The sequence below is a fragment of the Clarias gariepinus genome, chromosome 1, assembly GCF_024256425.1.
Source record: "Clarias gariepinus isolate MV-2021 ecotype Netherlands chromosome 1, CGAR_prim_01v2, whole genome shotgun sequence".
Taxonomy (NCBI): domain Eukaryota; kingdom Metazoa; phylum Chordata; class Actinopteri; order Siluriformes; family Clariidae; genus Clarias; species Clarias gariepinus.
In genome coordinates this window covers 15,154,383-15,170,065 of record NC_071100.1, presented here as the reverse complement: position 1 = coordinate 15,170,065, position 15,683 = coordinate 15,154,383, and the positions used below count along the sequence as shown (strand labels likewise).

The 15,683-nt window shown below is 39.7% G+C and overlaps 2 protein-coding genes across 2 annotated transcripts in view; both read right to left on the bottom strand.

The window, feature by feature from the left end:
* Positions 1–257: 257 nt before the first annotated feature.
* On the bottom strand, positions 258–4,777 carry polr2d (RNA polymerase II subunit D). The gene is made up of 4 exons (XM_053498730.1): positions 4,490–4,777; positions 3,186–3,366; positions 1,128–1,223; positions 258–488 (listed from the first exon to the last, which is right to left on the bottom strand). Exons 1-4 carry the CDS (start codon positions 4,557–4,559, stop codon positions 410–412), a joined length of 426 nt encoding a protein of 141 aa, XP_053354705.1. The 5' UTR covers positions 4,560–4,777; the 3' UTR covers positions 258–409.
* A 2,603-nt stretch (positions 4,778–7,380) lies between these two features.
* Positions 7,381–15,683, bottom strand: part of cacna1eb (calcium channel, voltage-dependent, R type, alpha 1E subunit b) — a 71,878-nt gene continuing 63,575 nt past the window's right edge. Inside the window, exons 37-45 of the mRNA XM_053497950.1 lie at positions 14,197–14,293; positions 13,947–14,052; positions 12,259–12,366; positions 11,547–11,647; positions 11,008–11,051; positions 9,307–9,412; positions 8,816–8,906; positions 8,602–8,738; positions 7,381–8,496 (exon numbers count right to left, since the gene is read on the bottom strand). Of these exons, the coding sequence (XP_053353925.1) occupies positions 7,939–8,496; positions 8,602–8,738; positions 8,816–8,906; positions 9,307–9,412; positions 11,008–11,051; positions 11,547–11,647; positions 12,259–12,366; positions 13,947–14,052; positions 14,197–14,293 (1,348 nt within the window). The 3' untranslated portion in view covers positions 7,381–7,938. The remainder of the gene's footprint in view (positions 8,497–8,601; positions 8,739–8,815; positions 8,907–9,306; positions 9,413–11,007; positions 11,052–11,546; positions 11,648–12,258; positions 12,367–13,946; positions 14,053–14,196; positions 14,294–15,683) is intronic.

The following is a 15,683-nucleotide window of genomic DNA, read 5'->3' as shown; positions in this document are numbered from 1 at the left end:
ATCCACCTTAAAACTGGTTTGTCATGTAATATGTTGCCTTCTTTACAAGCTTGCAAATATTCTTCTGTAATTTTATTTTTAAATTATGTTTGGAAATAGTGAATGGTTTTATACAAAATACAGACATCATAAACATAAACTGTTAAACATTTGTACTAAAGATAATACGGTAACCAAGACTTTTGCACAGTATTGTATGAGTGTGTAAAACTGACTTGACCCATCCCACTGAATTTACCCAGAGAACAAAACAAGCCTTTACAAAGACATCAAATTTATTTTTACAGTCAGTACTAAAACATCTGGAATGCAGGCTCAATCTGTTCGAAATAACACAAAGTCGGGAAACAAAACAAAAAACCAGTCTTTACGCAGGGCACAGGGTCGTGTGTGACAGCACAGCAACAAATCAATACTGAAAACTTCTTTTGGTCTGAATATCATCCAGAATCTGCTGCAGCTCTTCGTCCTCGAATCGACCTTCCAAGCTAACAGAGACAGAGAAGGAAAAGTACATCAGAACATTCTAATAACAAATCATAAAATACCAATATGAAGGAAATTACATATTGATGAAATGAGACAGTCCTGATATAAATATTAGGGTTAAACACTTACAATTAATACCTTATATATAAAAAACTAATCACTCACAGACATTTTTTTGACATCTAAATGGTGAAAAATTGTTAATTTTAATATTTTAGGAGTTTACAATTTACTTTAACAACTAATTTGCATATTCTGTGTAATTTATATATTTTTATATATTTCTATTTAATTTGTAACTTTTGTAAATGTGTTTTTTTAATTTATTTTTAAATGTGTGTACTCAATCCCAAATGTTTTACATTAGATAAAAAAAGGATTATATTCTTTTAGTGCAATTTTTACTTTTCTTGTAGACAAATCTTTCTGTATTATTCTATCTTTCCTTTTTTTAGGTCGCAGACAGTCGTATAAGCATTAGCAACTGTGTATGGTTGTGTACATGACAAATAAAACTTGAATTTGATGACACTATCATCATTCACCCTTTATATGTTGTTTCTTCTTGCGTAATAATTAACCGTGACATGATGTGGCTTTTAAAGATGTAGAAATCAAGACTATGAACATGATGTTACCTAGGAATGAGTGCTTTCGCTTCTTCTGCAGCTTCAGGACACAGATTGGCCAAACTCGCTAGCTCGAATTTATGTAGTTTCTTCTGCTGGAGTAAACTGTTGAAGGGGAGAAAAAAACAGGTTTTAAACAACTGTATATGGATGTCTCACTATCGTGAAATATTAGTGATTTATTAATTATGTTTTTATTCATAAGTTTTTTCTAAAAACATTTAGCTTATGTACTTATCCTTAAAATAAATGAAGAAAGTAAATGCATACACCAAAATTCTGGTTCTTTTTATATAGTCTATGGTTTATATTAACGTTGTCAAACTATAATCTAGGTGACAAAATAACACTGACTAGTGGATTTATATATTCTGTTTAAAAATAAACTGGGTCCCACGAGGGGATAAGGGTTAGCATTAGCATGCCAGGGTCTGGGTCCAATTCCCGGATTCTCGTGTCTGTGTGCATGGAGTTATGCCCGTATTTGGTCGGTTTCCTCTGGGTCCTCTAGTTTCCTCCCACTGTTTAAAGACACGCAGATTAGGTTAACTGGTGTTCCAAAATTGCCCATAGTGTGTGAATGCCAGTTTACCTAATCTGCAGGATTAGACTGGATATGGTTTTTCCACTTTAAGGTGTGAGTGCGAAGTTGATAAATGGCTATAACGTAATAGGCAGTTTTTAGGGTCCAAGCACTATAGGGTGGACCCTCTTGTTTTCCTAAAGATTCATTTTTTTCCCTTTTGGACTTTTTGGGGGTATTAACATACTCAAAAACTTATTAAAATTGGCAGACAGTTTGAAATCTGCTGCCATTAGGATGTCTGTGAGTCTTATGGCCAAACTAGATTTTGCTGCATAGCTCAGACACACTTTCATGTATGCACATGAAACATTTATAGTTAATAGAGCCGAACAAATTTAGCACCGCATATATTGACCGCATAAACACCGCATGTCCTGGGCCCTACTCAACAGGCGGCCGATTATTTTGGGTTGTTCGCAAAAACACACCCAATGGATTTTGATATACTCCTCCTGGGAAATTTATACGATCGTCACCAAACCGGACTGATGTGATCTAAAGACATTGAGGATGCAAAATTGTGGAGGTATTTTTAATATCTCAAATGCGTCAGCCATGACGATGCCTTAAACTTACACCGAAAAGTGGTTAATAACTTTCTGTGTGGCATTATATTGTGTGACATATTCAGTGACATGTTTAGTGACATCACACTGAGGAACATCATAGTGTGATGTTTATTTTCTAGCATCTGCAGCCTATTCTACATAGACACATCACAAATGTTAACACACACAGATACACACATTCATATTTCACACACATACAAACACACACTACAGATGTTAACACACACACAAACACATTTACTCGTCACACACAGACTTACACACACTACCCCTGTCTCTCTCTCTCACACACTATCCCTTACATGTCACTCACACACACAAAAACGCACTTTATTATTTAGGGCCTAGGCAGCCCTATAAGGTGTGTGACGTGTGCAAGTTGTGCAGTGCACCTGGGCAGCAATGGCTTTTTGTAGGCGGCGATGGCTTTTTGTTTAACACAGTCAAATAACACAGACGTTGTGCGGTGGACCCGGTGCTTGGGCCCGTCATTCTTGCTTGCAACTATATATTTTTTGTTGTTCTTCATTTAATTTTCAAAGATGGTAGTTATGTGACCAAACATTTCGCCCAATGGATTTTTAAACACCACTACCACACAACCGATAAGCGTGACTGCGATATTACTTGTAATTCAATGTCTATATTAATTGTGCTGCTTGAGATGTTAGGGTCCATTTGCTACACCAAATTTGTCCACTAGGTGTCAGTACAACGAGCTCATAAATTAAGCTTTATGAAATAAATTTTTTTTTGTTAAATAATTGGTTGGCTGCTCATTATCACAAAATCATGAAAGCAAACCATTTATACCCTGACCTTCTAAGCTCTGATAGCCAACACTACAACACCCCTGAACATTAACACCAGATCAAACCGAACATAACATGGAGACTGTGGTGATGCTCAGACCTGCGCACGCTGGCGATGGTCTCCCGGTTCTTAAAGCGGCTGAAGCGGGCCGTGTAGTTCAGCGTCTTCATGAAGACCTCGGAGAGCTCCTGCTCATCTTCAGCGCTCTCGTTCTGCTGCTTCCGGTGCTCCAGGAGCATGTGTACCTCTGAGTTCAGGAGAGTCTCCGCGTTTTCAAACTCTGTCACAAAACAACAACACAGCACATGTTTGTGTACAAATAAAAGAAGATCCTTCAATTCTCTCCTACAGGGGAATTTGGAAAGGTTGAGTAGAAGCATTACAGAGAATAGAGAGAGAGAGAGAGAGAGAGAGAGAGAGGAGCTAAAAAAGAAAAAAATTTATAAAAACTAAAAGGACGGTCATGACCAGTAGGTGGTCATGGTGGTGCAACTTACTTTATGCCGCTTCCATCCATATAAATGAAGGAAAGGTTTTGTCTATACATTGGTCTGACCTCGCTCTTTCAATGATATCTTTATGCTTTATACATGGGAGGACCCAAAACCAGTTTTAGAAAAATTTCTGTCTGAATGTCTCTCTAGCCAGACAGTCACAGCAGTATTATATCAAAAATGAAATCTGACTGGACAGATTTTAATTAAACTTTTGCAAAACTTAGGTATTCGCTTGATGTTAAACTGTGGGCACGTCTAAAATCACCCGCTGGACAGAATTTATTGAATCTTTTGTACAGTACATGAATATCGGCCTGAAGTTGAACCTGCACCATAAGTAAAACCAAAATGTTGAGTAAAAGCGATGTTGTAAACATTAATGTGGTAGATTTTATAATCTAATTTAAACTAAGATACTTCCTCAATGTAAACAAACACCTGCAGCAATAAATAGTAATTAGAAAAGATAATTTGGTCATATTTTCACCTCTAAAATAACAGCGCTGAAGTGATGTAAGTAAATTTTAACACGCTGGAGTGGTTTTAAGACAAAACTTCATCTTTATCCGATCTACTTTTTCCATTTCTCATCTGATATTCACGCCGATTACCAGTGTATTTATTTATCTGACAAACAAAACGTGTACAACTTAGTGCAAATAAGGTGCAAAATACTCAAAGCTCATCAGCTTATTTTTAGCTTTGACCTTTTACCCATTTCTACAAACTCTTCAACTGTCAAAACCGTCACCCAGTTTGTCTACATATAATGCAGTTTGTTCCTACTGTGATTTGCGCATGCGCAGAAACTGATACAGATCTATATGTCGTGCTGCCCGTATCACACAGGCAATATATCAACAATTAGTGACAGAAACACACTCTTCCAACCTAAACTAAACACACCTTTGGGGAAGGACAGCTGCGACGCGTCCTCTTCGATATCTCCCACGCTCGTTGCTCCAGCAGCCGCCATGACGCTGTTTACACTGGCTTTATTAGTTTCTAGCCGATTACTGCTTATTTTTCAGCTGTAAGATAAAACCAACACGCTAGAATAATAAAAAAAATATTTCTTTTTGTAAATATAATATTTATAGCTACATATTTAACGAAAAGAGAGCGTATAAACAGTTATAAACAAGGCGCGCGTGAACTTAGCGCCGCTGCAAACGCTACTAGATTCAGCATTTCCGCTTCCGGTCGTCTAACGGAAAAAGTGACCCTTGATGCATGTTAAAAGTCTCGAGGACTTTTATTAAAAATATTTATTTAGTTAATTAATTTATTTACATGATTTCCTTATTACAAACAATTTAACAAAGTTTTATTTTTCCTTATTATCTTATTTAATTAATATACATCATTGAAATTAATGGAACACATCACGGGCAATTATAGAGTCTTTCCCACATTATATATAATAAATATAAAATATAATATCATATAATAATTTTATGTCACAATGTGATGTAACAGTAGGCATGATTGTTTTTAGAGTAGTGCCATTTGACCTGTATCAGTGTTACAGTAATGCAACATAGTGTATGCCAACTTTCGTTAAACACCAAGAAGAGAATTGAAAAACCAGTAGGTAACGTCATCATTAAATTTTTATGTCACACCGTGAGCATGTCACATACATCAAATTTAAAAAGTGTGAGGAGCGGCAGTGATTTGACCACACACACCTCATTCGCTGATAATAAATGGTAGCATGCGGGTGTCAGAATCTGCATATGGGTGGAGCAGTGGGTAAACCTCATGTACGAGACTGGAGCCATGGGTAAACCTCATGTACGAGACTGGAGCCGTGGGTAAACCTCATGTACGAGACTGGAGCCATGGATAAACCTCTCTGTAAAAACAGGTGCGCCTGGCCGAGCTCATAACTTCTGAGACCCCTTATCAGACTGCAGAGTGTCTACAGCGACATCACATACTGTAGAACAGGCAGAAGTAGTGGCTGCAAAGATTTGCCGCAGCGTGAGGAGCGGCAGCGAGTTGACCACACTCTCCATTCTCAGGTAATGGTAGCACACTGCCATCAGAATCTGCATGCGGGTTGAGCCGCATAACCTCTATTTTTCCCATAAAAGCACTTCCAGGTGTTTTACACCACACATACCTCAACCATGTACAGATACATTTAATGCTATGTCATTTTCCTATAGCGTAAAGTCTGCTGTTATAAACCACATTTAATGAGCAGGGCTAATAGAAATAATAACCTTCCACAATAAAATCTAATTTAAATTTAATTTGTCACATACACTGTCATACACAGTATGATATGAAGTGAAATGCTTGTATGACCAGTGATGACCTAAAGTTTGAGTTTTCTGTAAAATAGAATCATTAATAACCCTGTGATTTATAAATGAATAAAATTCAATATAGCCCCGGTGTAAGGTTTTATAATATGATGCAATCTTTCCTATTGCCTTTATGAGCATTGTCCTTCCTGACTCCTTATGTTGTAACACTTCCTATAGACGCATCCTAATAGCTGGAACCCTCCTATCGTTTGCCAGTCTGTCTGTCTCTGGGTTTCTCTATGACTTGACATGTTAATGACTGTATCTTTTGATGTACAGGATGAACCTGAAACAGGGTACCTGGTCAAAAGCTTAAATATGCTCTTTTTGATTAAGATAAACAGAGATCTTCTGACACATTATGCATGTGTGTGTGTGCATGTTTGTCCATCTCTCCCAGTTCAGAACACCAGTAAGCATATTGTGGTGTGGCAGACACATCAAGCAATAATTCTTCTTAATCCATCTTAAACCTTGGGACATTTTGCGCACTTTTCCTGAACCTAATATCCCAGTTAGGAAGCTGGGATCAGCCAGGATACAGCACTCTTGGGTGAGATGGGGTAAGGGTTTTGCTCAAGGCCCCAAAAGTGGCAGCTTGAACGCTTAAACTCCTACCTTCTGATCAGTTACCCAGAGCCGTAACCATTTAAGCCACTACTGCCTGCCTATATTATGTGTCTGGTTGTGTGTATGATTATTTGTATGATGTAATACTCTCTTGTTTTATCTCGTGTATTGTAATGATGTTGTAATTGTCTTTAAAAGCGACTTGCTAGGAGACTGCAGATTAAAAATTGCTTTAAGCTAACTCTGGTACAATACTTCAAGTGGCAACATTTATGTTTAATATTATGCATCGTCCCTTACAAATAAAAAAATAATAATAAAAAAAGTAAATGAGCTAACGTAAATTAGTTAAAGAAAAACAAAACTAAACCTTGCAATCATGTCCTGTCCGCTGCATGTTCTCCAAGCCTGGGGCAGCATGATTCCCACCCCAACAGGCTTTTAGCAATGTTCCCGATTTAAAAAACAAATAGGTGTATCAATAGATTTATGGAGCTGTTTTTCATTCAAAAGAGGTAATGAATATAACAACATGCATAGAGTTTGTGAATGACGACGTTACATAGAAGACACTTTGTCGAAATGTTAACATGGTGCCCCAATCGGTGAGCTGCCTACAGTATGTTTATGTGCTTTTGCTCTATAGCGGTATCTACATGTAGTGAAAGATCCACTTTAATCTGTCTTGACATGCTGATCTCTGTGCCATTTCTAGAAGACTTTATGAAATTTTAATTAGGAACATTATTATGCGAACATGAAAAGCAGTGCCTAAGGCAGTGGCCCTCATTTGATTCTATTTAAAAGCGTGAATGCAGGCATCTTGTCTTTTAACATGGTGCACACACACACACACACACACAACTCCACAACAAACAGCACATCTCATCTCATGTCGAGTTACTCTCTTTTATTTTCTCAGATTGTACAAATGTTTAGAAATCGGAATGAATCCAACACAGTAGATGCATTTAGGCTTTAATTCTGAGCTCACAAAAATATGTCATTGCAATGTGTTGTGCATCGGTGCGTCGTGGATAAAGTAAACAGTGATTGAAATGAACGAGCCAGTAGAACTGAATTCATGGAACTGAATTGCATTTCCTCACATTCATTCTGCAACATGTAGCTTATTGTGATTCGAAACCGTTTAACCGTGCGAAAGAAAGTGAAATTGATCAGAGTGTAAATCAGCGATTGTCTGAGTCCATTATCTCCCACAAGCTCTTCAGTCTGGTTTGCAAATGTACAGTGATTTGACTTTTTTTTCCTTCTCTCTTGAACTCTCTTGTGTTTGGTTAGAAACGAGACAAGACAGCTGCTTATATGTTAAAAAAGTGAAAATCTTCGAACTCCTCCATTTTAATGATCACATTGGACTTGTACGTACAGTATATTCAACAAATCAGCTCAGATGCTGCTGTCGCACCGATCAGCGTCCTTCCCTAGAGTTCGTCTTGTCAGTAGTTAGTATTTGTCATCCTCCGTGTCACTGAGTGGCTCACCGGCGGAGATGGAGACGCTCTGCGCCAGGCGCTTGTGGAAGTGCCCGTTGGGGACATGCCAGCCGAGACGCGCGCGAGTGCGCATGGAGGCCGTGACAGTGTTGGCGCGACCCAGGCTGGTGGCCACGGCAGCCTCGAACGTCAGAGTCTCCATGGCTGAGGAGTCAGGACTGTGCTCCTCGTCCTGCATGGCGAGGTAGGGCTCAGAAGGGAACCGACGGGCGCCCGAGCTCAAGTACTCGTCCCCTTCGATAGGCTCCATATCCTCCTCTACCTCGCCCACTCTTACTTCCTCCGCGTTTTCATCCCATAAGGCGTTGCTGCAGCAGCCTAGAATGGGGGCGCCTCCTCGCTCCTCTTCCTCCTCGTCTTCAGCCTGAGAGGAAGGCTGAGTGTGGCACACTAACGGCGAGTAGGAGACGTGCGGGTGCGAGTGAGTTGGAGTCTGGGAGAGGCGACGCCTCGCGCTCGGCGTGCTCGACTCTGAGGTGGAGGGCACGGGGCTGTCGGAGCTGTTCCCCTACAACACATATCGACAAAATTTCATCCAAAAGGTCTTCCTGACAAATACAGAAAACAACAATGACAAACTACAAGCTTTTATCATTCATTCCAGCATCCTTACCTGACGAACATGTCCATGCCGTCTTTCCTCGCTGGGAGAGCGAGAGCAGGACTTCGAACTCCTGTTCGGGGACAGCAGGTGGCGCTGTTCCTTAGATCTCACTCGCTCTCGTTCCGCCTGATGCTCCGAATAGGAAACTGAGGAGCATGATCGGGTTAGTTACAATCTAATCGGATACACACTAATAAAAAACTGAAAGTGTGCATTCACCCACCTGCGGCTTTGTAACTCTTGTGTCTCGGGCGATACAGACGCTCAGGAGGCTTTTCCTCTTCCCCTGATCCATCCATCTCTTGCTCGTCCGCCTGTTCAACACCACACGACATGTTCTGTAACGTCAACGTCTTTCTTAATATTCTTGCACTGATTCATTTGTTATTCTTTTCACAGAAGAACATACACGGACATATCTACGTTCATGAAATGGGTTCAGAGCTGCACTTATTTTTAAAACATGAAATCAGAGTGACTGTGGGTTGAAACACTTGAAAGGACAAAAGCGTTAGAAATACGCCTCATCGCTGATGGACCGGATGCTGTAAATGTAATGTATCGAATGTAAATATAACTATCTAAAGATCAGACGAACATCTTTTCGATTAGAAAAGTCCAATAATCACACAATGACACTTTAAACAATAACGCCTTGCAATCATGCAATGAACTCCTAACCTTTTAAATCGAACCCTAATGAGTTAAACTCACCATGGACACTTGATAGTCCTCCTTGTCTTCCCTGTTATGTGTTGCCGGCTGCATTAAGAGCTCTTGGGGTGAGATAGGACTCAGGGCCACAAAACCACCGCTGGTTCTAGAGAGAAACACACACAACACGTTACACCGAGAAATAAACAGGGTGCGAGTTACAGGAAACCTGGGCCGATTGCTATAATTAAGACTCAAATACTCTTTATAGACAACATAGTCATTAGATTAATTTGTTGAAATAAGTTGGGCACACTTTTAAAACTGCTGCTGCATTACCAAAAGTTTTTTTTTTTTTTTTCTTCTTTTTTTGGTTCGTGATGTGTGCTCACACTCCACTCCTCTGCACCCTAGAGAGCCATCACTCATGCCAGCTCTCTGGACCTCACAGTGCTCAGCGCTGAGGTGTAGGTGGATGTGTGTGGTTTGAAGCATGCTAATAGTCTTTGTGTTTTGGGCTAAAATGAAAGCTCAATTAGCACTTACAACCTAGCTTAAGCTTAGTACTTCATACGTTATGTACAGTAATATAACACATTTTATTTGTATCAGAACTGACTGGCTGCATTTGTTTCCTTAAAACTGAACAACGGTCATGTGGAATCAGCGCACAAACTCATAAGAGGACTGTAGTTTAGATCTGAACAATAAAGAAATAAAACATCAGGAAGGCGCAGAACAGTACAGAGATAAGAAAGCAACAGAACGGCATGGGCCAGGACGAAAGCAAACGAAACAAAACTGAACAAAAGTAAACGGAATAAAAAAAGAACAGAACACGACCAAATACAAAAAAGATCAAAGAGAGAGAAAGAGAGAAACTGAACAGAATACCAGGGCTAAAACAAAATTAAACAGGACTAAACAAGACCAAACTAGACTGTACATAACAACATCAAACAGAGCAAAAACATACAAACAACCAGAAATCAACAAGAACAAATATAATCTAAACAAATAAGACGAAACAAAAACATACCGAACAGAAAAAAAGCATTTTTGGACAGCCAAGAAATAACAAGAACAAACAAAATGAAACAGCCAGAAAAGAACAAAAGCATGAAACAAATGACCAAACAAACAAATAAAATCAAGCAGAACAAAACAAAAACAAAACACGGCCAAACAAAAAGACCACACGGAACAGGGAAGAACAAATATAACTGAACACCAAGAAAATAACAAAAACAAAGAAAACCAAAGCGAGCAAACTAAGATCAAAAAACAATGTACAGAATGGAAAAATAAATAAACAAAATCAAACAGCCAGAAAATACAAACAAACAGAACAAGAACAAACAAAACCCTACAGAACAAAAAGCACAAAAACAACAACAACAACAACAACAACAACAAATTAACTGAACAGAACAAAACCAAAGAAAACAGACCAGCGCTGAACAGACAGACCAGAAGAGGACAGCACAGCCCAGGACAAAACAAATCAAACCAAACAATGCAAGAGAGAACGATGTAGAACAGAATAGGATAATAAAACAATAACGGCAAACAATCAGTGCAGAAAAATAGCAAAGACGAGAACCAACAAGCATGAATAGAATAGAGAATAGAAAAGAGTTAAAAAAAAATAAAATAAAACTAAACAAAACAGAAATGAAACATGCTGCTGCAAACAAAACATTATCCACCCAAAAAGAAAGCGTTTACGTTCGGGTCTAAATGAATGGCGAGCATACTTACAGGGCCGAACCTGTGGATATCAGAGGGAGGGCGGGACTGCTCGACTGTCCATCACACAGAGAGAAAGAGAGAGAGAGAGAGAAGTGGATAAAACCCCTCTATATGGTCTTTCTCGACCACGTTTCAGCTTTGCAGAAGCATGTGCAGAAATTACATAAAATATTAATAAAATAATAACATGCTTAAATTACAGGAACGTATGAAGAAAACGTGAAGGCTTTCTGGTGCAGAAATCAGGTGTGACAGGTCTGACTTCAAAATTACACCCATCCGTTCAGGAAAGCCATTAAAGCACAGCGAGCACAAGGACTCATTATAAAATCTGAATATAAGTCTTAAAAGAAATAAAGAACTTTAAGTTCATAGGGTTCATTTGGAGGGGCTCAGCTGTGTGTGTGTGTGCGTGTTTTTTTTTTTTTTTAAATAAATGATGCTCTGAATAAAGCTCGAGACATAGCTTATGGTTTGAGCTGATACACGCAGTAATATGGAATTTTCATTCCTAAACTAAGCATGTAATCATAATGCCTTACACGTACCTGCTCCTCCGCCAGCCGCCGCAACTTCTTAGCTTTGCTCTGTTTAAAGTAATCCATGATCATCATGGAGGCGTAGATTTTACCCACCGTCATGTCTGTGTCTATGGACGCACACACACACATATGTATATACACACATAACAAGAACAAGAACAAGAACACGTGGTTTGAAATCAAGTCTTCCATTCCCTGCTTTACGAGCAGACATCAGGGTCTACAGCATCACCACGGCGCTTTTAAGGTGTTAAGGTGTCAGTGGTTAAGGTGTTTTAGTAAACATCATGATACGAGAGAGAGAAAACGTCTAATGCGTACAGGTGGCATTATAAACATGATACGGCGCTCGGTAATGACACGGTAGGATTTAAATCATGGATTTAGTCAAGATACAGAATCTAACACCAATCCATGCTGTAGCTCTGCATATTTACTCCATTCATCTCACTCCATATTTACACTCGTCCTTCAGTAATCCCACAATTCAGTGTTAACCGGAGGAGGATTTTCATTCCCGAGCGACAGTTCTTCTTTCTAATGACATTTCCCCAGATCCTATATAAATTAATTCAATAAATAAAAAAAATTCTCAGCCGCAGGAGAGTGTGTCTAGATCATTAATCATCCAATCAGATACATGAAGAGGACGTTACACACTGAAGTCATAAGGACGTGTGGTGATTATTGGCCTCAGCGATGGGCACCTGGGCATCACCTTTATTGATCGGCACCAGCAGGTCCAAGGTCTTCTGGGAGAGATGAGGCCAAATCACACTGATCTCTTTCTGCAGCTCAGCGTCCAGCTGCAGCCGGTCTTCTCCTCCTGAAAGTACACAGGTTTGCTGTGTTATACACTCTTTTATATGGTTACACATGGCATGTTATCTTGAACCTCAGCAATTTGAGCTACAGGAGCACTTCTATTGGATTGGACTGCACGGGCCAGCCTTCAATCTCCATCTGCATCAATGAGCCCTGGCCACCCAAGACCCTGTCTCTGGTTGACTTGATTTAATTGCTTGGATCACTTTTGGTGTGTCCTGACCGCTGCAGACCAGAAACATCCCTCGAGTGCGGCAGTTTTGGATTTGCTCCGATCCAGTCATCTAGCCACACTGCAAAAGCTCTTAGCATCTTAGCAGATGAAATATTCATGAATATAGCCTAACAACAACGCAAACATAAGATTATAAAGGTTATTTCTAGTCAAATGTTTTTAAAACGGCAAGCGAAAAAAGCGTCATTTCTTTAGGCAGATAATTTTACTAATTTTTATGAATTTTTTTCCTGAAAGAAGCAAAATTTACCTGCACCACTTTTCTATCCATCCCTCCATCCATCCATCTAGAAGTCTCTCTGACTCTAGAAGTCTAGAAGAACCTCTGAAGTCCAACAGTATTTATTCCCATTTGTACGACCGTGGTAGGACCTCCAGTCAACATTCACATTGGCATTTGGAAATGCCAATTAGCCTAATCTTACCTTTAGCTTTTTGTAATCTTAGTCTAAGAAATTATAGGTAGGTTTGACTAGGTTGAAAAATATTTCATATGCTAAAATGTATTTTTTTTTCAGTACATCACAATCTGTTCCTCTAATCCTTAAGCTTGCCCAATTCTTTTGCTTTTAACACATAAACTTTGTCTTGCTCCCTAATATATCCCACCCGCTCCCAGTCGCCATTAGCACGAGATATTGTAACTGTAGATACTGGTCTGCAGTGGTCAGGACATACCAAAAAGGATCCAAGGGGTCATCGGTGACCAAGGCTCATTGATTTATGGCCAAGGCTGGCCAGTGGAGTCCAATCCAATAGACGACCTATTGTAGCTCAAATTGCTGAAATGGTTTAAGTTGCTTCTGACAGAAAAGTATCAAAACACATAGCACAGCGCTGTTTTGGTGGTAGAAGGGGGAACCTACACAATATTAAGTGGGTGCTCATAATATGTGTAAGTATGACTGATGTTAATATACCTATGATTATATGGAGGTATGGCAAATGATGTTAATATACTGTACACTGATTATATCCTTTGGGTGGTCTTTGGGTTGCAGGGTGGATCGGACTTGTTTGTTCATCCTATGGGTGCTTGATTGGATTGGGATCTGGGGTGTTCGGAGTTGAGGTCAGTAGCCCTGGGCTGTTTGCACTATGTATTCTGATACCTTTTGATTGTGGCTAGCCTTGACTTATTTGGCCAGTTGTGCTGCATTGGCTTTTATGTGGGATTGGACTGGATGTGCTCCCCATGAGCATAGATGAGCCTTGGTTGCTCATGATCATGTCACCAGTTTACTGGTATGTTAATGTTGTCTGAGGTTATTGCTGATTGGAGTATAGTTAATAAGATTCAGCAGCACATGATCGAGGTGCAACAATGCACAACCTATCTGTCTTACCTCGGGCGATTTTGATATCCAGGGCAGTGCGGATCAGAGACATCAGTGTGGAGGTAAAGTGAACGGACATATCCTCATCCACGGGCATGTTCATCAGTACCAGCCTCTGTGTGTTCACACAATTACAAATCAGATCACAGTTTAGCTGCTTCTCAAACAAACAACTGTCTGAGCACAAGATCAGAGCTTCAACATGACACGTCATGATGTGGAAACATTTAATGAACACCATGAACAGGTTCTGTCCCACCTTGTAGGCAACTTTAGCGGGGCACTTCTTTCCCAGGCCAAGAGGGGGCGACATGTGGGTCAACATCTCGTACATGGCAGTGTAATGAATGCGACCACTAAAAAAAAAAAAAGATACAAGAATGGCACTGAAATTTAATATCAGAATAATCAGGTTTTTTTTTTTTTCCTATTTAGGCTTGATTAATTGACATGGCAATGTTCTTAAGTTAATGGAATCTCATTGAAACCATGATTTTAATTAACTATCTTGTAAGTTTGTACCACAATCCTACATTCCTTTAATATAACCCGATATATTCCTTCTAATCTTTCGTTCTTGTCTTTCACAGTTTGTATAACCGTGGCAGGAGAGATTATAAAAAGCTCCAAAATTAGGGTTCCAACTGTGCTGCCGCTGGTAAAATCCCATTTAGGAGCTTATCAGTTCCTTTTCCCGCTGGTCTCGTTAAGTGCTCATGTCTTTTTCAAAGCATTTCCCCACAACTGCAGAGCGTGTGAACTCGCCCAGTGGGAGAACAGGTTAAAAGTGCATTTAAAAATAACAGGCAGATTTCAAGTAAAAGTTTAATTTGAAAATCGGTACTGCATTCCCTGACATATCGACGTTTTAACAGGACCACCCGCCTTCGCCTTCACGTTTGAAAAGGAAAAAAAGGATTGAGCATTAAAAATGTGCTAGCTGACACAAAAGTCGAGCACAGTGCTGTGGATCTCAACCTTGTGTAAAACACTCACGCTGATATTGTAAAAGGATTATTAGCCCATTAATTGGGTCAGATTTGAAAGCAAGAAAACCACCATAATGAATTATATACAAAGACCAGGGCTGGAAACATAACACTGCTATGATATGGTATCTTAGAAACAGAAAATAGATTGCATCATGCAGGTACAAGTCAAGAGCCCAAGGTAATGTCCACATCCAACATCAGAATTCAGAAAAAAAGCATGAGTTTGGTGCTAGATGGGCTGGTTTGAGCTCCCCAGACACTATCTGTCCAGTTTTGTTGTAGCCCAAATTTGGGAATTTCCTTCGACATCCATCCATCCATCCATCCATCCATCTACAGTATCTGTCTTTCAATCACTTGCACATTACAGGAACTCAACCGGGAGTTATTGCCACATCATCCGTACCAGCCTGACCTCGCTCCAAGCCATTTCCACATGTTTGGGACTTTAAAGGGGTTCTTAGGAGGCTAGTGTTTCAGACATAAAGCAGGCAGTCCGATCAGTCCAATCAAAAACACTTTCCACGTTGATGGTGTCCAAGCACTGGTGAAACACTGTGATGGGTGCATCAGTGTAGCAGGGGATTATATAGAGAAATAAAGGGAGTTTTGTGTTATTCTGCACAATCAAGTTTGATTTAAATGCCCTTTGTAGTTTTATGTTAGCTCTAGCATATGTTGTAATGTGGGAAATTGCTTAACGGCATTTTAATGCCAATCTTAAAAGCATAGAAGTGAGAGACGAATAGAAAAA

Coding starts and splice junctions, on each gene's coding strand:
- polr2d (XM_053498730.1), bottom strand. CDS start 4,559: ATGGCGGCTGCTGGAGCAACGAGCGTGGGAGATATCGAAGAGGACGCG. Junction 3,367..4,489: donor GCAGCTGTCCTTCCCCAAAG/GTGTGTTTAGTT, acceptor GTTTTGTGACAG/AGTTTGAAAACGCGGAGACT. Junction 1,224..3,185: donor ACCATCGCCAGCGTGCGCAG/GTCTGAGCATCA, acceptor CCCCTTCAACAG/TTTACTCCAGCAGAAGAAAC.